Here is a 25,805-nt window from a genome sequence, read left to right as displayed (position 1 = left end):
GAAATCAGTGTTTACTGCAACTACTGGCATTTCTCTTTAACATTCTGGAATAAAAACTTAAAAATAATTTATGGTAGGATAAAGGTTCATTGTCTTGAATATGAATTATGAATGTTTGACTTGGGTGAAGGTCTTTTTTATTTGAGTACCCCGAGGTTTAAACTTGATGACAAAAACATCCGTCATCAAATTTATTTATGAATAATTCATTTGCTAGAGTTCATTTTATGATGGTGAAGGCCTACATTTTGTGAGTTCTAGTCTTGCATTCAGGCATTACAATTTTAGTATCTCTGATATACTTTGAAAATTGTCTACTATGAAAGAGCTTTAATACCATTTTGTATAAAGTACGCTGTAATCCTCTTTCCGTCTTTTTTTTTGTTTCTCTTTGCTCCCTTCATCCCACTTTCCATCTGTATCTTCCTCTTTCATTTTCTTTCTCCATCTTTTCCTTTCTCTTTCTCATTCTCATGCCTCCTCATTTCATTTCACTCTCATCTCTTTCTCTTCCTCAATTAGCCTTTTTACTGATCAATATTCTCTGTCACTGTCTCTTTATCTCACTCTCCATCTGTATCTTCCTCTTTCATTTTCTTTCTTGCTCTCTTCCTTTCTCTTCCCCTCTCTCATTCTCATGTCTCCTCATTTCATTTCATTTCATTTCACTCTTTCTCTTTCTCTTACTCCAGTTTTCAATTGTTTTTTTTTTACTGATCTACATGTACATGTATATTCTCTGTCACTGATTCTTTTTCTCTCTCTCTTTCTTTATCGCTGTCTGGCTCTCCCTCACCCTTTCTCTCATTCCTATTCCTTTCAGTTTATTTTTAAATCAAACTTTAAATTTCACAAACATTTACATGTACATCTAACAGATATTTTTGATTGATTGTTCCTGTAATTCAGACTAGGCCAGGACTACCATTTTCAAGCCTGAGAGCATGGACATGAATATTGTGCGCGATGAAAGTAGGCTGTATTGAAAGGTCAATTCAGGAGGTTTGTGGTCGAAGGAGGGTGGGGTGATTGTGATAGTGCTCTCTTCAATCTATTTCGCAGATTACATGTATATATTTTAATCAGATACATGTAGTTTCCAAGTAGGTATATGTAGGTGTATATACTCTGTGTCTGCTGCATTTGTTTAGATCCCCCTTTTCAGTATTTTTTGGTCATGATGGGTATTTTGACTGTACTGTGATTTTTTTTTTACAAATTTGAATTCAGTGACATGTTTTTGTGAGCAGTGCCATCATTTAAGAATTTTTTTTTCCTATTTCTTTTTTGTACACTTTGTCATTGAAAATTGTATTGGAATCGAAGCCTATGCTTTCAGTAATAATAAGGCCACTCTTCTTCCTTTAATTAACATTTACATGTAAACATATTTATTACTTTTCCTCAGATATTTGATGAGATACAAAAAATTCCACCACACTTAATCATGTACACATTTACATGTATGAATTGAACCATTTTTTTTCAATCATATGAATATTCATACTATCCTTTTGAATCGATTTGAAATGCGCATAAAAAAAATGTAAAAAGAAATAGTACAGCACCGGTACTATGTTATGTTGATCAAAATGGATGAAAAGTACATCAAATAATCTACATGTACATGCTACATCATCCCAGTATCTATTCTTGTATGAGCTGCCAAAGGGATTACTTCATCAATACTGCACTTTAGTCTTATGAAGAAAATATCCAGATATTAGAAATTTTGAGGGGAACAAGCAGTTTTCAGTCAGCTTGGTTAAAATATTTTTACGCAAATGCTCTAGGGTTTTTCTGCTCTAAAAATAGGAGCAGTGAACATGCATATTCATGAGCTCTTTAGCCCTATGTGACTTTGTACATAATTAATAAGCTCACTATTAGAGAATGAGCACAATATTTCAGCTGTTCAGGAAAAGCAGCTTGAAGACATGCATATTCATGAGCTCTATGCTCCTGAGTGACTTAATGCATAATTCATGAGCTCTCATCCAAGAACAGAGAGCACAATCACATTGTCAACTGCAGAGCCTTGAGCATGCATATTCATTACTGAGCACGATACCCCCTGTATGACTTCATGCATAATTCATGAGCTCTCATCCAAGAAGAAAGAGCACGATCATATTGTCAGCTGCAGAGTTATGAGCATGCATATTCATGAGCTCAATACCCCCTGCATGACCTCATGCATAATGCACGAGCTCTCTCTCGCCCATGTGTGTACTGGCGTATGAAGAAAGAGATGAGGGAGAGTGATGGAGAGAGGTAGAGAGATAAGGAGAGAGAGGAGAAACCCCCAGACAAGGCGTTAGTATGGTGAGCATGTGTGCGATCACTGGGCGGACCATACGAAGCCTCTACCATTGAAACGGTGCATGGAAGATCTATTGTAAACATACAGATTTTGTTTATTAACCCTGTGGAGTTGCCTTGCATATGAATGCACCCCAGTGAATGAATGACCAGTGTGGTTTTAAGCCAGGAATCCATTCGTTTCCATTGGATTTTACTCGTATGCATCCAGATTTGTGGTGAGTTTCAAACCATCCCCACTTTATGATGTACACATGTACTGTAGATTCTAGAATAATGTGCATCCACCACTGCACAGTGAATCAGGTGGCAGTGAGGTTTATATGATATATCTGGTTTAAGTTGCAGTTGTTGTCATTGCCATGTATACCGTGGTGTCTGGGATCTAGTTTTCATCATTTTGATCAAATAAGCAAGATGAAAATTGGTCCTGTTTTATTTTGTTTCCAGGCCTGGGGGCCGTTTCATATTAAAGCTGTTCGTATTAAAGTTGAAAGCAGCTTTGAGAGCGACTGGTGAACCTTTCTTACACGCTATCAAAAATAATCACCAGTGAACATTGATAATGGTGAATATCATTTACCAAAAGAAAGGATCACCAGTCGTTCTTTAAGTCGCTCTTAACTTACGACCAGCTTTATGAAACGCCCACTGGTCTGCAGTGTGACCATTGATTTGCACAGTATCAGCTGTGCACTGATTTTCAGGCTGAAACACTCGTGTACATGTGGGTATAGACTGTACAGTGTAGCATGGATGCACAGTGGTGCTCATGTGCATCTAATACTCGTCATAATTCAATTTGAATTGAATCTTATTTTGCAGCATATAAATGGATGAAAAATTAATAGACCGGTTCACTGAGAAAATATCTTTGTATTGTGTGCACATAAAGTAGGGAGATGAAGATGCACATATAATACATGTAGATGGACACATGGTGATGGTGCTCAAATGTAGCTTACCTGGTTACAGTTTGTCAAATTATGAATGAATAAACACATTCACTGTAGATATTTGCATTGTGGTATATACATGTACACTGTACATGTTGATGAAGAAAGAGTATACGTGGATAATAATAATGATAATATACATGTAGGGTATTTATATTGCGCACATATCCACCTAGTTAGGTGCTCAAGGCGCTCCTGAATACCAGGCTAAGTTAGGCGTTCATAGCGCACACAGCTTTTTAAGGAATTACTTCCTACCGGTACCCATTTACTTCACCTGGGTTGAGTGCAGCACATTGTGGACTAGTTTCTTGCTTGAGGAAATTACGCCATGGCTGGGATTCGAACCCACGACCCTCTGTTTCAACACAGTTGTGTGGATCATGCACATCTAGTCGCTCATAATTTTGTTTTGTAGTAGAATGATACAGTAGACAAATTCACAGCATGAACTCTATGGAGATGAAGATGTTTTTGAAATATATGTGGATACATCTATACGTTGGAATTAAAAGGATGTCATTCCTGCTCATATATTCAATTTGAATTCTTTTCAAATTATTGTGTTCGCGGAAATCTTTATAAATGTGGTGCTCTAGCTTTTCAAGGACTTAAATTCTGCCATGCTAAATATGTAGCTCTAAACACACCCGGAGGCCGTTTCATAAAGCTGTTCGTAAGATAAGAGCGACTGGTGAACCTTTCTTACGCGCTTAACCATCGCCAATGTATATACCATTTACCACAAGAAAGGATCACCAGTCGTTCTTAAAGTCGCTCTTAACTTACGAACAGCTTTATGAAACACCCACCTGGGTTGGAAGTGGCAAATATAGATTAATCAAAATGCTTTGGCCCAAAGACAATGTTCATGTGAGAGGAATTATAACCATTATTCATAGTTAACAGCTCATTTGTACAAAATCAGTATGTGATGATGGAGTTGAGGATTTATGAAGTTAAGGATGGTGATGATGGTGGTAGTGATGGTGATGATGGTGATGATGATCATAATGGTGGTGGTGATGTTGGTGATAGCGGTGGTGATAGTGATGGTGGTGATGGTATTTGTGATGATGGTGGTGGTGATGGTGGTGATGATGGGTGGTCATCATGATGGTAGTGATGATGGTGGTAGTGGTGATGGTGGTGGTGATAGTGGTGATGATGATTATGAGAGTGGTGGTGGTAGTGATGATGACAGCGGTGGTGAGAGTGATGGTGGTAGTGATCATGGTGGTGTAATGATGGTGGTGGTGATGGTGGTGGTGATGATGGTAGTGATGATGGTGGTGGTGGTACATGTAGTGGTGGTGGCATTGATGGAGGTGGTGGTGATGATGATGATGGTGGTTGTGATGGGGGTGATGGGGGTGGTGATGACGATTGTGGTGATGGTGGTGGTGATGATGATGGTGGTGGTGATGATGATGGTGATGGTGGTGTTGGTTAAGATGATGATGGTGATGATGGTGGTGGGGTGATGATGGTGGTGGTAGTGATGATGATGGTGGTGATGGTGGTGGTGATGATGATGGTGATGGTGGTGGTGATGATGATGATGGTGGTGATGGTGGTAGTGATGATGATGGTGGTGATGGTGGTAGTGATGATGATGGTGGTGATGGTGGTGTTGGTTAAGATGATGATGGTGATGATGGTGGTGGGGTGATGATGATGGTGGTAGTGATGATGATGGTGGTAGTGATGATGATGGTGGTGGTGATGATGATGGTGGTGGTGATGATGATGGTGATGATGGCAGTGATGATGGTGATAATGATGATGGTGGTGGTAATGAGAGAGAAAGGAAAAGAGAGGAAAGAAATACAGTACAAAAACTAGACCTGTAGGCAAAGCAGTATTAGATGAGCATTATAAAGTTATAGCAAGGGACCTCAATAAAAAGAGAAGGGAGAGATAATGAATGCACATTATTTTGTTGCCATCAAGTCTATTCAGTCCTACATGTACTGTATGTTAATGTAGATCCTAAAAACCCAATTACACCTCCCTCTCACCAGGGGGAGAGAGATGATAAACACCATCCTAGAATAGGCCCTCACACCTTAAAGGGGGTTGACTCGCACTATGGGATGATTTGGATGGATGCATTCTTGTCGGCATAAATTACCACTAGGTGCTTTATACCATTGTGGCACTATTTAATCTAGACATTATTCCGTGGTTGCAAATTCCAGAAATAAGTGAAGTTCTCAATTAGGGATTTTTCCAACTAAAGGAGGGGGAGATATTAATATCATTAGCATCACCAGCAACTTCATCATCTTCATCAACATAATCATCATTCAGGGAATGATTTTCCTATCACATCACACTTGCTCCATATTTTTCAGACTAACACTGTATACTACATGTACACAAAAAACTTTTAGTGTACACCCCTGCAGCAGATATTTACATAGGACTGAACAGAAGTAATTGAAAGTTTTCTCACATCCAAATTATTCCCTCTCGCTATCATAATATATCGTCAACAGCAACAACATTGTCATCTTCAGCAGCAGCCTCGTTATCATCATCATCATCATCATCACGTCATCATTATCATACATCATAATTACATCATCATCATCATGATCATGATGATAATGATCATCATCAACCCCATCATCATCATCATCATCATCATCATGCATACATCATCATCGTCATACATCATCATCATCATCATCATTATCATACATCATCATCATCATACATGTACATCATCATCATGATCTTGATGATAATAATGATGATGATGATGATGATGATGATCATCATCATACATCATCATCATACATCATCATCATACATCATCATCATGATCACGATGATAATGATCATCATCATCATCATCATCATCATCATCATACATCATCATACAACATCATCATCATCATCATATATCATCATCAGACATCATGATCATGATGATGATGATCATCATCAACCTCATCATCATCATCATTATTGTCACCATCATCACTGTCATCGCTACCGTTATCATCCTCATCATTGTCATCACCATCATTGGCGTTGTCAATGTCACCATCATTGTCATCATCATAATTTTCATCAATGATATGGAAGTGAAGTGATCTGGTGGTTCCGACAGACTGACACTATACTTCAGTTTAAGAGAGGTTGAGGGTTCAAATCTAAACTTCATATTTTGATACAGACATGCTTTTAATATGCCATTCGGGAGAAACTTCTTTCAAAACATTTCAAATCGTAATACCATGGTGACACCCATTGAGTAAAAAATTGGCGACTACATGCCACCCTTGAACAAAAGCCGCAGTGTGTTGAGTAGTGCGCTCAGAATGTGCGAAGATCGCTTTCCGAAGAACGGCTGTGTCCTCACTTATGCTAAAACCAGTTAACGAGGCAAACCAATCTTGAAAACAACATCGCGAGCTGGTTTTATGAACTGGTTTGGAAGAGCGCTTCCATGATCGCTTTGACTGTTTTCAGGTAGTGAGAACGGTGTCTGAATTAACAGGCATTCCTCTGCATGTAAGCGAATTGACAGAGTATCTCTCTCAATCCAATTCTGTAACTCGGAGGATTTTCAGATCGGGTCTTAAAATAGGACACAGGTGCCTGGCAGTGGTTCGTGATTTCATCAATAGAAACTGTTCTTTATATTATAGACACAAGAAGGGGCCTCCATATCATTTTCATGAGGCTTTTTTTTAGATATACAGTATAAATGGAATTATGGGAATGTGATTTATTTGCCTGCCGATGGCTGAGGATATCAGTAGCAAATGTTCTTCATAAAAATGAACCGATATCATTTTCATCAGGCAGGATATTGAGATGGGATCATGTCATAAATATTTACACAATTATTAGCATCTAGTGTTGAATTGCATTGTGAATATAAGAAATTGCCTATTAGTATGTTGAGATGTTTTTCAAAACCTATCTTTGGTTTACAATCCCCCAAAGTGCATATGTCACTATTCCAACTCATTACGAGATTTTAATACTTGTGCCCCAAAATGGTTTAATGGTGTGAAGCATGTAAATTAAAAATGTGTTTTATTAGATGAATTTACCAATCATACAAAAAAAACTAATTTGATTTGGTGCTCCATAAAAATGAAATATCTGCAAATTTTTGTTTACTTTTGTCTTGTGTATATCAAACTCCTTCTCAAGCATGGAATGGGCTGAAAATTTTTAAGGATATTTAGCGTTTAGTGGAGCGTTGTGGCCCAGTGGATTAGTCTCCGGACTTTGAAACGGAGGGTCGTGGGTTCAAATCCCAGCCATGGCGTAATTTCCTTCAGCAAGAAATTTTCCACATTGTGCTGCACTTCACCCAGGTGAGGTGAATGGGTCCCTGGTAGGAAGAAATTCCTTGAATGCTCGAGCACCTGATCAAGGTAGCCGTGCTAAAGCCGGGGTAATGATAATAACAGGGCCCGCTGGGAGAACAGTTTTCAGAACTGAAGTGGCTACCCTGGGTTAATATGCCGTTATCATTATATAGTATTTTTTATTATCCACGATAAGTGCTTAAAAATGGACATAAAATTATAAACATTACCAAGAGAGGATGCTAGATTAACATTTAAATCTGAACTGCTGGAAAATGCTGTATTTGAATGAATTCTAATCCATTGGTAAACTATGCTTTTGTATTGTACATGTATATTGTAATGTACTGTACATGTATGTACATAACTGGTCCATTACCAAAGCTTTAATATACATGTAAACAAGTCTACATACCCTTTTCATAAACCTATCCTCCAATTAGCCGCCTAAGAGTAATGCGGATAATTCAATAAAAATTGCGTTCACAAACTCCAAAAATAAGCCGCATTATTTTTACGAGCGCTCGTCCTGAAAAAGGCGGATAATCGTCATGACAACTGGACACGCCCCCTCCGATGCGGTTGTGTTGGAAAAGGGTGACCTTGTGACTGCACCATGGCAATTATCCGCATTATTTGGAAATGCGTATACTCAAACTCAAAAATTCATAAACTCAAAATCTTGTCCCGATGCTGCTATTATGCGGATAATAGCAGCATCAAAATAATGCGGATTACTCTTGTCCTCCTCCAATTTTACGACCAAATTATGCTGCTATTAGCCGCATAATTGGGTTTATGAAAGGGGTATAAGAACTGAATATGTGGAAAGATTTTTTTTTATTTGAAGAGATATTTCAATTAATTCTATTTATTTGATTATAGATACTGAATGGAAAGAGAGAGAGAGAGAGGAGAAAGAGATATACATGTTACACGGAGAGAGTGGAGGGGGTGGGGGGTTGGTGGAATAGGACCGATGGGGGGGGGTGATACATGTAGGACAAAACAAAAGCCAGGGGTGGGGGATAGTGTGAAGTACATGTAATGGATTTAGGGAATCTCAGACTATTTTGAATTTCATCTGTTGAGTGGCAAGTCTATGAAATTTGTATGGGTTTTGAAAGGAAAGTGCACTGCATTGAAAATTTACAAAGTGGTTTGGAGAAATCAATTGCCACACAACAATGGAAGGTAAAATTCAATCCTGGGGATATCATTTTAAAGTGCACAAAAATCAACCTTTTGAATAGCCAAGGAGGTATGAAGAATGACAGGTAATTTTGAATACAAAATGACATGCTCCTGGCTACATGCTATTACATTTCTGCTTGTTAAAGATAAATTCCAGTATTGGTAATGATCTCAAATGAATTTTTACAGAATCTAATATAATGACCACCCAAGTGTCTGTTTGTATAAATGAAAAATATGTGCCAAAGGATTCTGGAAGAAATTGTGTAATTGCTGAGAAATAAGCAAAATGAGCGCCGATTCGGTCACTTCCGTCCGGTCTTTATTCCAGCAATAATAATACACTGTCCCATGTGTGCCTATCTGTGTTGGTGATCTTCAGTGTGAACATTTTTCAACGTAGATTTCAAGATTTCACAAAGTTCAGTTTATGTAACGGTACCAGATCTAGATCCTCGATGATATACTGACAATTAAGCCTGGATTTACAGACTTTCTCATGAAATCAGTGTTTACTGCAACTACTAGAATTTCTCTTTAAATGTGTATTGTTTCATTTATTTGCCTTTTTTGAAAAAAAATTGCTTGGATGGTACAAGTAACTCCAAACATCATTTGGTGATTCTTTAGATTTTGAAAACAATTTTTAGGATTCAAATTAAATTGAAAATTCAATTGCTCTCAATTCAAACACATACCATAGGCCTGTATTCTGAAGTCAGGTGTAATTTAGACCACGGTCTAACTCTGCTAAAATTATGGGAAGCTAGCAATTACAATATTTTGTTTATATTGCATATTTCTTATGTTTACTATTTTGTTTTCTTTCACTTTTAAAGGAAAAATGCTTCAGTTATCATTCCCAGACAATTATGAACAATTTTGATGTCATTATGAGTTAATTAATTGAATGTGTACTGTTAGGGATTTGTGCCACAATTGGCTCTCCATACTTAAACCACAACTTTAAACCAGGGTTTGATTTAAACCAGACTTCAGAATACAGGCCATAGTAAATCTAGATTTGTTTTTGTAAAAAATAGTACAAATAGATGACACTCAATAGTTCACATTACTCACCCTTTGTACCAAAGCTTTAGGCCGACTTTAATTCAGTCTCGAATGCAGTGAATTAGCCAATGGTATTCATGATTCACGGTCAGCAAGCAGAGTCAGATCCATAGCGCTTCATTTAATATGATTGACTGTAAGTATTCAATGGTACATGTACATACTACAGTTCATGTACACGTAAAGGGTCCATCTTGTAGTTTTTCTTTTGATTGATGATTTAATCAAGATGTTTCGGTGAAAGGATTTACTGCAAAATGATTATAATATTGACACTGATGACGTCAGATAGAGCTCTGATGGGACCACACCCTTGAGTGTTATAAATACACCAGAAGGTTGGCACGTAACACTAAAGGGTGTTTAACAACATGTTAAACATCCCAGCCATGGCGTAATTTCCTCCAGCAAGAAACTGATCCACAATGTGCTGCACTCAACCCAGGTGAGGTAAATGGGTACCGGTAGGAAGTAGTACAGGAAGTAATTCCTTAAAAAGCTGTGTGCGCTATGAACGTCTAGCTTAGCCGGGTAATATAGGAGCGCCTTGAGCACCTAAGAAGGTGGATATGTGCGCAATACCCTATTACTATTATTATGTTCATGTACAGTATACAGCATTACTTTAACACTGAAAAAGCTTGATGTGTTTTTCTTTGAACATTGGTTGAAAGTGTCTGGAGTTTGAACACCTATGTTATTGCAGTGTTGTTGCTTTTATCTCAATTTTTTGCTTTCAACACATTCTATCAGGTGTTGTAACACTACATTAATTAGTGTTATTTCAATCTCAGTGGTGTTTAACAGCTGAGGATGTGTTCATCTCTTGTGTTATATCAGTTGAAGAATATACAATGTAATGTACCTCCAGTAAAGCCTCTACCACCTTTAATAACATACCTGATTAAATATGAGCTTCATAAGGTGAGATTCGCCCTTCAGGCGTTATAAAATGCATCAAGGTCCGTAAGTTTGCATACATTGCCCAAGGCTTAGTGACAGAAGAGCGTAAGCATATGTTTGCATATAATTTGACTTCTGCTTCCAGGCATATTTGTTCATAGCAATGCTTGTCTTGAGTAAAAGATTATTTGGAAAGTTCCTCTTTGAATTTCTTATGAAATAGATTAAAAACCGTATAAGCATTTCCTATTTAAGATTTTCTGAATTAAAATTGAAAAGAAAAAGTTCCCATATTTTTGTTCAGACAACATATTAGAAATATATCAGCCTTTGCTCTTCAAAATGGCAATGATGATATATTTCATTCTCCAAAGATATACCTTAAAGGTGAAAGAAAGTAGATTTGGCAAACAATTATTTTATGAAAAGTTCTTTTAAATCATGGTTAAATGCCACCATTATAGATCTTGCTCTGTGACATTGACATAAACTTTGTGAAATCATGAAATCTAATAGCTGAAAACCGATAATTATGATTGGGGGGGTGGGGGTGCAAGAGATTGAAAAAAGTTGAAACCGGCCTGTTTTCCTGATTTTGGAATGACATAGGAAGGAGCAGATGTAGAGCAAAGATAGTGTGTTGATCTTTGTTGCTGAAATAATGAAGAAATGTATTAAAGAAGGAAGTGTGGTTGACAGAGATTTATTGGTTTGAACAAGTATTATGACTCTTGTCTTTCAATCTGAGGGTCGTGGGTTTGATTCTCACTAGTCATGACATGTTTTCCTTCAGCAGTAAATTTACCCACATTGTGCTGCTCTCAACCCAGGTGAGGCAAATGGGTACCGGCAGGAAGTAATTCCTCAAAAAGCTGTGAGCACCGGAATCGGTAGAGCAGCTTAGCCAAGGTAATATACAGGAGCGCATTGAGCACCTAACAAGGTTGATACGTGCACTGTATAAAATAAATCCTATATTATTATTATGTCATTATTGATAGTTCATACGGATAGAATACTGGTATTATAAAACTGTCTTTGCTTTCCATGTCAGTTTTTTAAGAGAGTTTGGGATCAACCCTTTCAAGGATTGGCGCCTCCCAGCCGATTGAAATTACCATCCTCTAATCGCCATGGTAGCAAAGATGAAGAGTGTGGACTGGGGAGAAGTGCTCCATTCACATGGGGTGATGCGTTATGTGTGTTTGAGAGAGAGACAAAGAGAGAGATGATAAAGAGAAGGGAATGGTTAGGGGTATGGGGAGAGGGGGGGGGGTGGGGGTAAGAGGAGGTCGGTGGGGTTTGGGGAGGGGGAGGGTAGGAGAGGGGAATTGTACATGTATTTCAAAGATTTTTGACATTAATTAATCAATTCCAATGGTATGTGTTCTATTTTTCACCATCAATAATCACATTGATGAGGATTGTGTTTTGCATGAAAATTATTATTATTTTATTTGGCACAAACAATAAGACAAAAATGAATAACAATGTAACTATTAAAGAATTTTGGTGTTTGAAGCACACAAGTAGATAATTGTTTGATTAAAAATGGCTTCATGAAAGCATACCATATTTTATTCTAATAATGCAATCTAAAAAGGACTAATCCGTAAATGCAATTAATTTCAAATCCATGGAATGAAAAGAGAGATCAGGGTCCTGTATCATAGAGTACGGTAGCAACTGTTTTAACTTTGCCATTATGGCAACTACATGGTAACCTTGATTTTGATTGGCTGCTGAGCCCTGTTCCCATGGTTGTTGCCATAATGGCAAAGTTACAACAGTTGCAACTCTTTATGAAATGGGCCCCAAGTCTGAAATGGGAGACTACTAATAATTTCTTCACACTATCTCAATGGTGCTAATAGAAAGTCTGCAGTGAGAGACTAGCAATCACTTAGCACCGTCTTTACAGTGGGTATGGTGAAAGATGGGGGATACATTTGTGTTCTCCATGGCCCCTATAACACAAAACCTAGCGATTGATTGCGGGACTGACTTTAGCGATTGATCATATACAATAGTCATTGCAATCAGTCATAGAAATCAGCCCTACGATCGATCGCACAGCTTTATGCTATGGGTCCCTGGCATGCAAGATGGATGGCTGGACATTTATGTTTAGTTCAGATGGCAGGTGTGTTTACATTAAAGGCCTGGTCACACCGCCCGAGCGTTGTTGGAGCGGTCGTGGAGCAGAAGGGAAAGAGAGTCGAATTTCGCTCACAAAATTGGGGGAAAAAATCGAAAATAAAAAAACAATCAAAAATGGTGAACGGTAGCGAGCGGTGATGATTTTTTCTCTCCGCTCCACGACCGCTCCAACAACGCTCGGGCGGTGTGACCAGACCTTCATATAATGAATGGAAGAGAGAGGAAGAAAAGGGGAAGAAGATATGGATGGGGGGGGGCAGTGGGAGAAAAGGAGGGTAAGGTCGGAGTGAGAGAGATTTTGAGGGGGATGTTGTGAGAGGTGAGGAGAGAAGGGGGCGGGGTTGGTAGAAGGGGCACTCAGAAGGGAGAAAGAAAGGGGAGTGGTCTATCAAAAATATATGAGAGAAGTGATGGAGGTACATATAGGGGGGGGGGAGATGTTTAGAGATACATACAATTTGCAGATGAATGAAGATCCAAAATTAGCCTCCAATAATTTGTGAAGGAATAACAAGACATAGCTGCCAGACAATAATCGACTCCTTTCTGTGTAGGGTACCATGCCTGTAAAAATAAATACAGTGTAGTGTCTGTGAACTATTTATGCAAGGTATTAGAGAGAGACATTTTACTTCTCCGCCATTAAACTGCAAAGTTTACAACCGCAGTAAACAGGAGATAATTGGCTAGATGACAGGCTCTTCACTTTTGATCATGCTGTGTTCATATCTACTTCTGATAACGTTCTTTTTAAAGATTGCATCCACATGTAGCCAGTAGGGGAGATTGGGGTTTAGTTGGAATGCGGGGTAAGTTGAAAATGTTTTTTTATCGCCTGTAAAATATATTTTTTTAATATGCAATACTGCCCTCAATTTAATTGATATCAATAATACAACACTGTTGTATTATAAATAGCAATAAATTGAGGGAAGTATTGCATAAATTTATTTTACAGGTGTTAAAGAAAATTACAATGTTTCAAATTAACCTACTTTCCAACTAACCCCGATCTCCCCACTATTTGTCAGCTCCCTGTAGAAGAAGCTTTATTTGTCAGAATGACATGGCCAACATTTCTTGATATTTTTTGAACTGGTGGCTTTAACAGATTTTTGTATACATTTAGGTGACTTCTGTATTGCTTTGAATTTTGTTGATTGTGTATTTTTATGATCACCATCACATGTATTAAAGTGAATGAATTAAAGTTTTCTCTTTTAATTAGGCAGACCCTTTTCTAAGAATACGCTTTAATTAGCACCACCAGCTGGTGCTATGAAAGAACCACACCCATAATAGGTGTTAAATACACCATTGAGTGTGAACATAACACCTAACAGAATATGTTGTTAAACACCAGTGATGTATAAAGTGATACCCTGAATTTAACACTGATGGAAAGTATGCGATGTTGTCCTTTGTCAACATAAATAATGAAGTTTTTGAAACACTTTTGTTTTTGGAGTGTAATCGGTGCACGCGCTCTCATGTGCTTATCTGTGTCAGTGATTTTCAGTGTACTTGATTTTCATCTAGATTTTTCAGTATTTCTCAACTTGTTTGGCTGGTCTAAAGCTACATCATAGACTATATGAAATTCATATGATGATGTGAAAACAACATTTTTACAAAAAAACCTCCTGAAATTATGAATTATATAAAAAAATTCATGAATATGTGGACCAAGTCACAAATTTTGAAAATTTGACACAGCATTTAATATAGTCTACACTGCAAAACTGCTGGAAAGCTAAATTGAATACACAGGGTCTTGTCAGTATAATACTAATGTACCGAGTTGCTAAACAGAAAATTTTGAATAACTGTAAACTGGTCTTGTAGTATTAAAGACTAAATAAACTGAGTTGCTGAGTTGGTGCAAATATTCACTGCTGAATGATATGCGCTAAGCTATTAAAACAACAACAACACAAACAGAAAATTGTGAATAAATGTAAAAGGGTCTTATCAGCAAGACTAATGGTAGGGTAGCATGAGACAGCTCATTACTGAATGTAAGCAATGTTCTGAATCTTTGAATTAGCATTCTACTGTCTGGAATAGGACCATTTCACATCAGGCATTAAAGCTAGGGTTACACCGGAACCAAATCAGCTGCGAATTCATCCAAATCCACATATTCGGGTGGTTTCGGGAGTATTCTGTTCTCCCTCCATGAATGCGAGAAAAATTCGCGAGGGATATTGGAACATTCGAATTCACCGAAACCATCCGAATCAGATCGTATTCGGGCAGAATTGGTCCGAATTTATTTAGGAGAATTTGGTTTTAGTGTAACCCTAGCTTAAGGAGGAGAATTTGGTTTCAGTGTAACCCTAGCTTATAAAGGAGGTGTTCATATAATTTATGAATAGATATATAAAGTCAGCTAAAAGTCCAAAGTTGATTGCCACCTTTTCGCTATGGGGGCAGTGGGAATTAGAAGTTTCAGCATTCATTTTTAATAGTAAAATCATTTTTCATAATGCAGTGTTTGCTGAATGTACTCTGCATTTTTTTTACGATGGCTGTATTTTCATAAATTTGAGACTAAAAGAAGCAACTGCAAAGATGCCAGCTTCATGACACGCGACATTAAAAGTGAATGTAAAAAATTTCTCTAAACTGCAACTCTTGTGATATTCAAATCAGTTATGAAGCAAAGTACTACTAATAATAATAATAGGCATTTATATAGCGCCATCTATCTAGAAATATTCTATTCCGAGGCGCGTTGTTATTATTATTATTACCCCGGCTATAGCTCGAGCTGCCTCTCAGCGCTCATGCATTCAAGGAATTAATCCTGCCAGGTACCCATTCACCTCACCTGGGTCATGTGCAGCACAATGTGGATAAATTTCTTGCTGAAGGAAATTACGCCATGGCTGGGATTCGAACCCACGACCCTCTGTTTCAAAGTCAGAAGACTTATCCACTGGGCCACAACGCTCCACAGTTGAGGATTCTGTCTTGCTATAAAAGCGTATACAATGTGAACATGTATTGGTTTAGTTCATGAAAATAATGAAAAATGCAAACAGTTCTTTTTTTAACACCCCCCACCCCACCCCCCCCCCCCCCCCCCCCGGTAAAACACATCTCCATTTTCATCCAAATTATGATGGGGTGGTGGGGAATACACATTGCAACCATAGACAGTGCAAGAAGTTCTCTTGATTGATGATGCTGTTCTGGGCCCCTTTTTATTGCTCAATATTGTAATATTTTCAACTAATGCTAGATATACTGAAAGATGAGAGGCTGTTTTTGTTTATTTCTTGGAAACTTGTTTTTGTTCCTCCCCCATAAAATGCGCCTATCATTGGAATGATTTCTCTCAATGATATATTGTTATGTACATGTACATGTAGATAATGTGGTGCTTTGTTCAATTGATGAATTATCTACAATTTGAAAAATTAATTGCTTTATTTTTGTATCTTTAATTAGGAAAATCAATTGCTTTATTACTAAAAATTGAAATAAAAATTGTAAGTGGTACATACAACTAGTGTAGTATGGACAGTAATGGGGAATCTGGCAATATGCATTTTATGATAAATTTATGATCAGTTTGCATCCATTCATACAATGAGCAAGGGAGCTTTTCATGAAACAAGTAGCAACTGATTTTCGCTGACTGTTATTAGCTACTGAAATGCACGCATCTGATTGGGTCAGAGCATGATAGTCGGTGAAATATCACTGACTATAGTTTCATGAAATGCTCCCCAGTGCAAGGTCAAGATTGATACAGACCTCGCTTTCACTACCCAGTTGAGCCGTTTGCCGAATACGGTACCTCAGATTAAAAACGTGGAAATACTCATAATTAATTTTTCCTCCGAGGAGAACTCGCAGGACAGATGGACAGTTATATTGCACAATTAATTAAGTCCGTCCTTGTACACAGTAATAGAAAGTGGTGTTAAATGACACTGGCAGTGTTGACAGGACTATAAAGCACTTTATTCCAGTGTTAAAAAGATTCATGGTGTTAGTTCCAATCCCATCGATGTTAATATTATTTTTTAAGCTCAAAGACAGATTACATGCAAATCAGGGTGGTGTTTTCATTTATGACTTAGAGACGCACTTAAATGCCTAGTTGCACGCAACATAAAAGGCATGACCGCATCAGATCATGCGAAAAGGATGCGCACTATATTATGTAGGCCCATTGATCAATAAGATTGCAAGTTGCATATCGTATATGCGTATGTTTTGAAGTGCGGCTCTAAGTCATACATGTACTTAACTCTTTGTGAATCACCCCCTGGCCTTTTTCATATATGCCATCCACCCCCCACCAATGTATTCATACACCAGTGTGAATTCATGGTGTTAGTTGAATGCCAGTTGGTGTTATCAAGGAGTTACCAACAGTCCAACACACTCCTTGGTGCTTGGTGTTATAATACATTCTGTATCTTATTTAAAAAATATTTGGTGTTGTGTTCAAACTCAACACCAAATATTTTGAACACTTGAGGGTGTGGTCATCACAAGACACCAACCGGTGTTATCTTTAAATTACACCTTAGTCTTACAGTGTAATGCTTTCCTCATAGATTAGAGAGCTCTGTGGACAGATGGACTGTTCTTGCACAATAAACTTTGTCCTTGTAGACACTAATAAAATGTCCTGTTGTGTTTCTTATGAAAAAAAAATTGACAGGTGAAGAAATATTTCTCAGTTCATTCAGGATTTACAGTGTCTACAGTACTGTCTGAATAAATACAAAATGATCAATATATTTATCATGGAAATTGAGTTAGACTATCCTTTGAAAAAATTCATTACAAATGTTTATGTATTGATTGATTGATATTATTTTAGTTGTGCATTCAAAATAAATATGCAACATGACATCTAGGTGATATTTAAGTTTTACAAAACAATAAAGCAATAGTCATAATAAAGCAATGAGAAATAAGTATCAACAAGAAGCAATATAATCAATTAAAAGAAAATGGTCAATTCCAGCCAAATGTTGCATTTTTCCATTTTCAAAAATTTATTTTCTGAGCAATTTTGTTTATACTGTTTATAAGTATACAGTTTAAGGTTTACAAAAACACACTTATATTTACTATACCCTCATTCATTCATAAAATACACAATGTACACTCTGTTGCATTGTGGTACTAAGATTTCATAGAAAATGTACAACTTTCACCCATCCCTGGCTCCTGGCAAGCAAAGGGTGCTGATGAAAAATTCCACTGTCCATGTGACCTCCAAGCAATAATTTAGCATTAGCTGTATTGTTTTACACGCTGCAGTTAAACTGTGAGGCACAAAATACATTTCAAGGTGTGTATGTTTGATGTCCCATAAGTCACAGTTTTGAGCATTAAGTTTCCCTCATATGCTACCATAGACTCCTGGAGACAAGTATTGGACTTTTTTATCTACCATAGTACATGCTTGCTTCAACAAATCAAGCTGCATCTGTATTGGACTTGAAATAGCTATACTGGGGGGACATACATTTAAGTCCCATAAGTCACATGTCCCATAAGTCACATATACAGTTTGTAAACCATGCCACCTTAAAGCTGTCCATGACAGCAAAGAGAGAGACAATAATGCTTTAATAAAAGCTGGAGAACAGTATGCTGTCAGAAAAAACAGTCTGAATATCATAGGCAGTGCATTGAACAACAACAAAAAAGTTTGCATTGTGTGCCCAGTCCAGAAAGAAGGAGAAACTGAATATGATCGCTAAAATGCAAAGCTGAGTGCAGGTAAATTGGGTTTGTTTCATCACCCTAGCTTTTATTCATTTTTTAGGTCCAGATCATTCTCTTGGTTTTCTTGTCCCCTTGGAGTATGCATCCACTGTTTTACATATGATGTGAACTTGGTATAGACATGTAGTTCCATGGAAACTATTAAAACCTATGTCAATGTCCCATCAGTCACAAATTTTGTAGTTGAGCGACCCTCTGGATCCTGTCAAAATAAGAGCACCAGTCCTCAGATGCATTTAAGGCTACCATGAGCAGAGCTACATGTATTAAAGCCCTTGTAAATGCCAAAAAGTTGTTCAGAAGCTTGCAATCAAGTTGTCTCAGAATCATTTCTGCCGCCTGCCAAATGAAAGGAACATGCGCATTTAAAGAGGACCGAAGTGTGATGTCACAATGTCATGAACATCGAATCGCCGGTTCTAAACCTAGTCGCAGCTGCATGATCGTCTTACACATTTGTATTTGCAAAAATGGTGATGTGTGTTGTCCCTGGTTGTTACCATCATTCTGATAGTCGTAAAAGGGCACTGGTTCATAAAGCTTTTCGTAACTTAAGAGCGACTTTAAGAACGACCGATGATCCTTGTGGTAAATGTCATCATAAATTGGCAATGTTTTAGCATATAAGAAAGGATCATTAGTCATTCTTAAAAGTTGCTCCTAACTTACAACAGCTTTATGAAATGGCCCCAGGTTATTTTATTTAGAACCAGGCCACCATTACACCATGACAACTGACATCACTTTGGTACTCTATAAATGATGATGTCCTTACAGGCATTCAGAATTTCTATGAAAGAGATGACATATCAACCCAAGCAGCTGGCAAAAAAGAAGTTGTGATAGGGTGCATCCCCATGATATATTTTTTAACCAACATTTTTTTGTATTGCCTGAAGTGTATAGTTAATGAATCTTGATGTTCCCTTTGTCAAATCGTGTCCCATGGGGTTCCAAATTGGCAATTTTTGGCAGCCATCTTGGATTTTTCATGAAAATCAATTATTTTCATATTTTTGCACAGACAATGGTAAATCTTCCATGTACATTGTAAATGAATACACTTTTTACTATACAAGTATACATGTACATGCAGTTTAGATAGTAGAAATCAATTACAACCGTTTTTAAGACAGTCCAGTTAATGAATTTTTTAAAAAGAATTTATGCCAAAATTTTAATATTTTTTGTCAAAAATTTGCCTGTGCACTGATATCCATCTGTTTTATCATAAACATCAACAGCTAATGAAAAATATGAGCATTTGACACAAGAGAATATATTAACAAGAATATTGATATACTTCATGGTAGCATTAATGTCTTAATTTTCTTACATGTATACACTGTAAAGGTCATCTTCTTCCCATACTGTACGAGACAGATAGAGTAAAGCAACATTTATTTGCCCTATCTGTAACAAATATGTCCTATCATTATGTCCCATCAGTCACAATTGAAAGTGTGTACATTCTTTCTAATTGTTCATTTTTCATCTGTTTGCTAAATATTTATGATTGTAATTGTTTATTGATTATTTTGTACTTATTTGATTACAGTTCTTAAAACTTGATGACAAGTTAGGAAGCTTTTTTTTGGTTAATGTTCCCTTTATATAAATGAAGTGCATGAAAAGATGTTTCTGCCCTTTGTTGATTTTATTTCTGACACAATGGCATGAATTATTAAAGGTGTCATCTTATTAGGGAATATTTATTCATGCTGAAATTAAGTTTGACTTAAAAAGTCATCGAGAGGAAATGTAAATTCCATGAAATGAGATAGGGTCCCATCAGTCACATTCACTTGTCCCATAAGTCACACACGATTGCACACAACTACTGAAACAAATGAAATGAATCAAGTCCAATTCAAGTACTGTTAGTGAGCCCTATCACTAGTTAATCTCCAAGCCCAAATCTAAAAACATTGTCATAAAACTGAGATAGATATGGCACTTTGAACAAAAGAGCTCAATTTGTGTGGTCCATCGATGTCCCATAAGTCACAATGACATTTCTGAAGATCTAGCACCCTATGCAACCAAGCTGAAAGCATACATTTTTGTATATAGTAAGTTTAAGTATTCTTCTTACAGTTTAATAAAGTAAATCCATGTTTGTGCAGCTACTATTTCAGATATGCACCTCAGTTATGTGGAAAAAAGTATCAAATGTCCCATAAGTCACAATGGAATTGACCGAATATCAGTTTAAACAAATGCAGGAGACTGCCATTGAAAATGATGGCGGCCTCGTAAACATGGTACATATGTCTTTCTTCATTGATCGAGTGGGTGCAATGCAGGTGCAGGTGCTGGTAAAGGACAGTTGAATAAATAACTTGAAGAAGGAGATGCATATGATTCAATTGTTTTTCTTTTAATAGCAGGTTTAATTCAGTATATTGTTGAACATGACTTAACATTGTCTGAAAAGTTGTTCCAAATATCAACCTCTGAAGGTTGTTGCTAACAGTGTGGCAGTTACCAGATTATTGCCCGACATAGCAACAAGCATTCATGTATTAAAAGCAAGTTCCATTGAAATTGGATGTTAAATAGGAAATGGGGAATGTTTTGTGTCATTTTTGTATCTGATTTGTCTCTGCTTGCTGAAATTAACTTGTTGTTTGGATAGAGTTCGCCTTTAAAATATGAATTCCTTTCCTGATCTTGTATTTCTCGTTTCCATCGTCTCCAAATGCCATAGAAATTCCCAATTTCAAATATCATGGAAATATGATGTGCCCCAGGCAATTTCCTTGATACCTGTTCCTCACAATAAGGAATATTGATATTTGATGTAAAGAAGTTTGATAGACCCTCTTGTTGCCATGGAAACAAGAACATATGACTCAGGGCAAATTTATGAGAAAAAATGTAGATGGATTGATTTTGATGTATGGGGCTTAAAGGTATTGTTTAACTTTTTGAGCAGCAGATTTAAAAAAATTCTCAAACCAAGATGAAACATGTGTACAAGTGCATGTATTAGAACTAATAAACCCTCAAAAACAACCATTGTTGAGAATGAAAAGCCAAAACTACAAGGCAAACCCCGATTTTGTAAATAGGTGTCTTATAGACGCCTAAATAATACACATAAGTGTATGGGATGAAATTAAGAAGGTGTTTCCGGTCACTTTATACCTCAATTTTTTAAGCACTAAATAATCATTTTCGAACACAATTTTTTCTGGGCTTCATTTTTGTAACATATCACAGACACAGGTGACAAGTTTGACCTTCTACATGTAGCTCAGATTTTTTAAAAGTCAACCAATCACTTTAAATACTTCTTTATGCTGCACTTTTGTAATGAGCACCTGCTCATGTTCAGTTAGATGCTTATTATATATTAGATTTTAATATTTCTTAATTTGAAATGTTCAACACAATTTTAGTTGAATTACACAATCTTTTTGGTCAACTTTGACATATTGAAGTTAATTGAAGTAAAGAATACAAAAAAATGAAAGAAATTGCCATCCTCCCTATAAAAAAAACCAAACAAACAAGATAATAGGTTTTAGTGTGACATCTATTGGTAAACACCAATGATTAGTTTACGCCTTCTTGGTATGGCATATTTTGACACAGGTTCTGAGTTATTGCAGTGTTGATTATTACGCCATCTAAGCTATCAAATAATTTCTCTGATCTAACCCTGTGGTGTTTAATACCTTGTCAAGTAGAAAACAATCTGTGTTTCTAAATGAAGTACAAAACCCCCCAAAAATGAAATAAATAAAAAACAAAAAAGAGAGAAAAATTGACAATTATAAAAGTCACTCATAAAGGTGTTGCCGTCACATTAAGGATGAATCAAACTATCAAAGTCATCTTGGTGTTGCATCATATTTAAAGTGTTGATTGCTTTAAAGTGTTTATTGCTTGACTGCCGCTTTACCAAGTAAGCTATCATGTCACCTCTCGGATATCACCCTACATTCATGTATGCGGTGTTAATTATTTGGTGTAATGTGTTCTCAATTTTCCAACATCCAAGTAAAAGGAAATTTATAGTTTTAATTGAATGTCAACAAAATAAAAAGGAACTACCATCCCATAAAATTTGGAGTGACACCCATGGTGTTTGTGTAACACCAATGATGAACTGCTAAAAGTCATCTTGGTGTTGCATCCTATTCAACACCTAACTTTAAAGTGTTGATTGCTTGACTGCCGCTTTACCAACTAAGCTAGCATGCAACCTCTCCGATCTACTGAAGACGAGTTAACGCCCTCAAGAATTCAAAGATTGAAACTGAGAACGGTTATTCCAAATAAGAGAACTCCCGAACTCGTCCGCCGTCCCATATAAATTGTGTCCTTACGATTCGAGAACACTTGACACCGTCTAATTCAAAGGACCATCTCATGCATGGAACATTATCCACCTGACGAATGAGAAGCATTAAATGTGTGCATAAGACTAATCCGAAGTGATGCAATCCATGGGGTACATGATGGGGTTGCCATGACGATACCTCATCAGAGACGGAGGGATGAAGGGGGCACTTTGGGATAATTTTGGAGGCAGTCGTCAGGTAGGGATGACGATGAGTCGCCGTGAGTCATTGTGTCATCTTCGCTTGAAAACCGGTGATGTGTTCAAGCGAGTCAAGAGCATGCTAGCCTGTCTCAAAGGCTCAACCATATTTTGATGATGCGTGAGTCAGGTTTAGACTCTGTTCAAGTGACAAGTCTTCAGATATGTATAAAGTCAGCCTTTTTATTGTCTGGATTATTAAGAAGTAGTGTATTGAAAAGTGCCTCCATATGTTAGGATACAATTTTGATTTTATATCATGTCATGTCTGGGGAATTAGACCAAACTAAAATGTCATCAGAAGTCAGAACTTTCTTTTCAGGGTGTGCTGCTATCAGTCAGTAATCTGGGGGGGGATGTTTTACAAAGATTTAAGTATGACTTAAGTCGCACTTAAATGATGGTGCGTACAAGATATGCAACGCGCAATGTTATTGATCAATAGGCAGTAGTGCACGTCCTCTTCGCATGATCTGACCAATGCGGTCATGCCTTTTATAATGCATGCAAATAAACATTTAAGTGCGATTCTAAGTCATACTTAAATCTTTGTGAAACACCCCCCAGGTTTCAAATCCGGTTTAGTCTCGGACTACTATGCCAGTAGAATATTGTTTGTGGTGTTTTTTTTTTTTTTTACAATTTTTCTTTGATTTTGTTTGATGAACTCGATTTATATAATATCATTATTAATATGTAGCCTCTGATTACATTCTAAATACAGGTATTTCCAAAAATTCATACTGATTGAATGGATTTTAAGATAATCACACTTTCATGTAGTACAGATAAAATTCATTTTTCAAACCATTGCAATATATTTTCGCATTCAAGTGTTACAAAGCCAATTATTTTCAATCAGAATTATTGCTGCTTTTAGAATTGGAACTGGTTTCAAACGGCATGCATGAGGTTTGATGTCCACTCATTAAACTCTCAAAAAGAAAATGGACCTAAGATGTAGCCTTGAAGAATTTACATGTATATTAAATGTAGAAAATATTCATTTTTGTAGCTTGTCGATTCTTATTCTGTATGATATTGAAGCCATATCATTTTTCAGATACTTTTTATGAATCTTTAAATAGTTACATCCTGCTTTATTTCCTGATCATCAACTATTTCAGTTTGTATGAAATCATAATTTGACCTTGCATTGTTCCATTTTTCTTCCTACTTCATTTTCTTTCATGCATTCCTAGCACCTGGACACAGAAAATCATAATCACTGGGAGCTCTGTGCCTATCGTCATATCATTAGTGCTTCTCTAGCGCCCTCAAGTCTTGCGTTCAAGACAGGCGCTTCTTACACACTATCACATTGATTTTGTATGCTTCCATTTGAATTTCATTCCAAGCAGCTTCAGAGTTTTATTGTGCAATAGGAAGAGAACAACTTCTTGATGGAAAATAGACATACTGACTCGGTGTTTATGAAAATTGACAATTCACCGCGCACCACACGTCCAAAACCAAGCATGTTCCAGACCGTATCAGGCGGAGGCAACTCACTTAAGTTCACAGAGGACACGCCCGAAGAACGGGAGCGTCGTAGGAGGGTGCAGCAGGAGATGGCGGATGCTGCGAACTCTCCAAGACGAATCCCCAAAGGCAAGCTCGGGATGACTAGTACCGCTGATACTTACGAGGGCACGCACGACACGATGCAGTTCCCGTCAGAGCGTGGTGAAGGGCTTGTTAAGCCAAAACGCGATACGCCCGAGGACTCTCCGCACCACGTTTTAAAACGCCCTGGTGGTTCCATGTTCACGAGCGTCGATGGAGGCGGCAACTCGTTGCCGCTAGATTCAGTCCGCCGCGGAATCAGCGTGGACTCTTCGCTGAGCTCATCGCCACGACGCACCCCTTGCGACGCAGTCTTCAACGTGGTTGATAACCCTGACGAGAGCGCAGATGCTAAACCGGGTGATCCTTCCCCACTGTTCAAGAAGTCACCCTCTAAATCTGGTCGTGGTATAGCCTGTGGCGGAGGACCCACGTCCTGGACTGGAGGTCCCATTGTTCTTGGGGCCGAAGATGAGACTGATGATGATGGGGTAAAATTCCTTGTGGCTGCTTATAATCTTGTGAAGATCAGTATACTGTCTGTGACTCTCTGTCAAAGTAAAGCATGCTTATTTGGTCTGCATATTCAGTGCTCTTGTTGGTTCTTTATGCAACATCTAGAGGATATTCCCTGTCTTCAAGTCCTGCCTCAAGTCCTGCCTCTTGCAAAGATCTATATCCCTCTCTATATGTGTCAAAGTGAAGCATGCTCTTTCCAAATTGGTCCGCATTTTCAGAGCCCTTGTTGTTTCTCCTTTGTAATATCTGTATAGAGGACTTCCTATTTACCCATTCCCAATGTCATTTGCTCTTCAGATATTTCAATTTCAAATGTTTTCATTCATATTCTCCTCCTTTTCTATGTTCTGTCAACTGCAAATTCAACTTATCTTAGAATCCTGTTGGTATTGTGCTCTTAAATCTTTCTGACATCAATGTCATATTTGTCACAATTTCTTACCCTTTACCTTCAAGTGCATG

The 25,805-nt window shown here is 37.4% G+C and overlaps 1 protein-coding gene across 1 annotated transcript; it reads left to right on the top strand.

The window, feature by feature from the left end:
- Window positions 1-1,590: 1,590 nt before the first annotated feature.
- LOC121417632 lies at window positions 1,591-25,597 on the top strand. Its single transcript, XM_041611370.1, has 2 exons — window positions 1,591-2,540; window positions 24,461-25,597. The coding sequence occupies exon 2, from the start codon at window positions 24,662-24,664 to the stop codon at window positions 25,595-25,597; it is 936 nt and encodes a 311-aa protein (XP_041467304.1). The 5' UTR covers window positions 1,591-2,540; window positions 24,461-24,661.
- Window positions 25,598-25,805: the final 208 nt, after the last annotated feature.

This window comes from Lytechinus variegatus, chromosome 6 (assembly GCF_018143015.1).
Source record: "Lytechinus variegatus isolate NC3 chromosome 6, Lvar_3.0, whole genome shotgun sequence".
Taxonomy (NCBI): Eukaryota; Metazoa; Echinodermata; class Echinoidea; order Temnopleuroida; family Toxopneustidae; genus Lytechinus; species Lytechinus variegatus.
The sequence above is the reverse complement of the archived record's forward strand: the minus strand, read 5'-3'. Positions and strand labels throughout refer to the sequence as shown.

What these genes read in the sequence shown, in the direction of transcription:
- LOC121417632 (XM_041611370.1), top strand. Translation starts at nt 24,662, where the DNA reads ATGGAAAATAGACATACTGACTCGGTGTTTATGAAAATTGACAATTCA.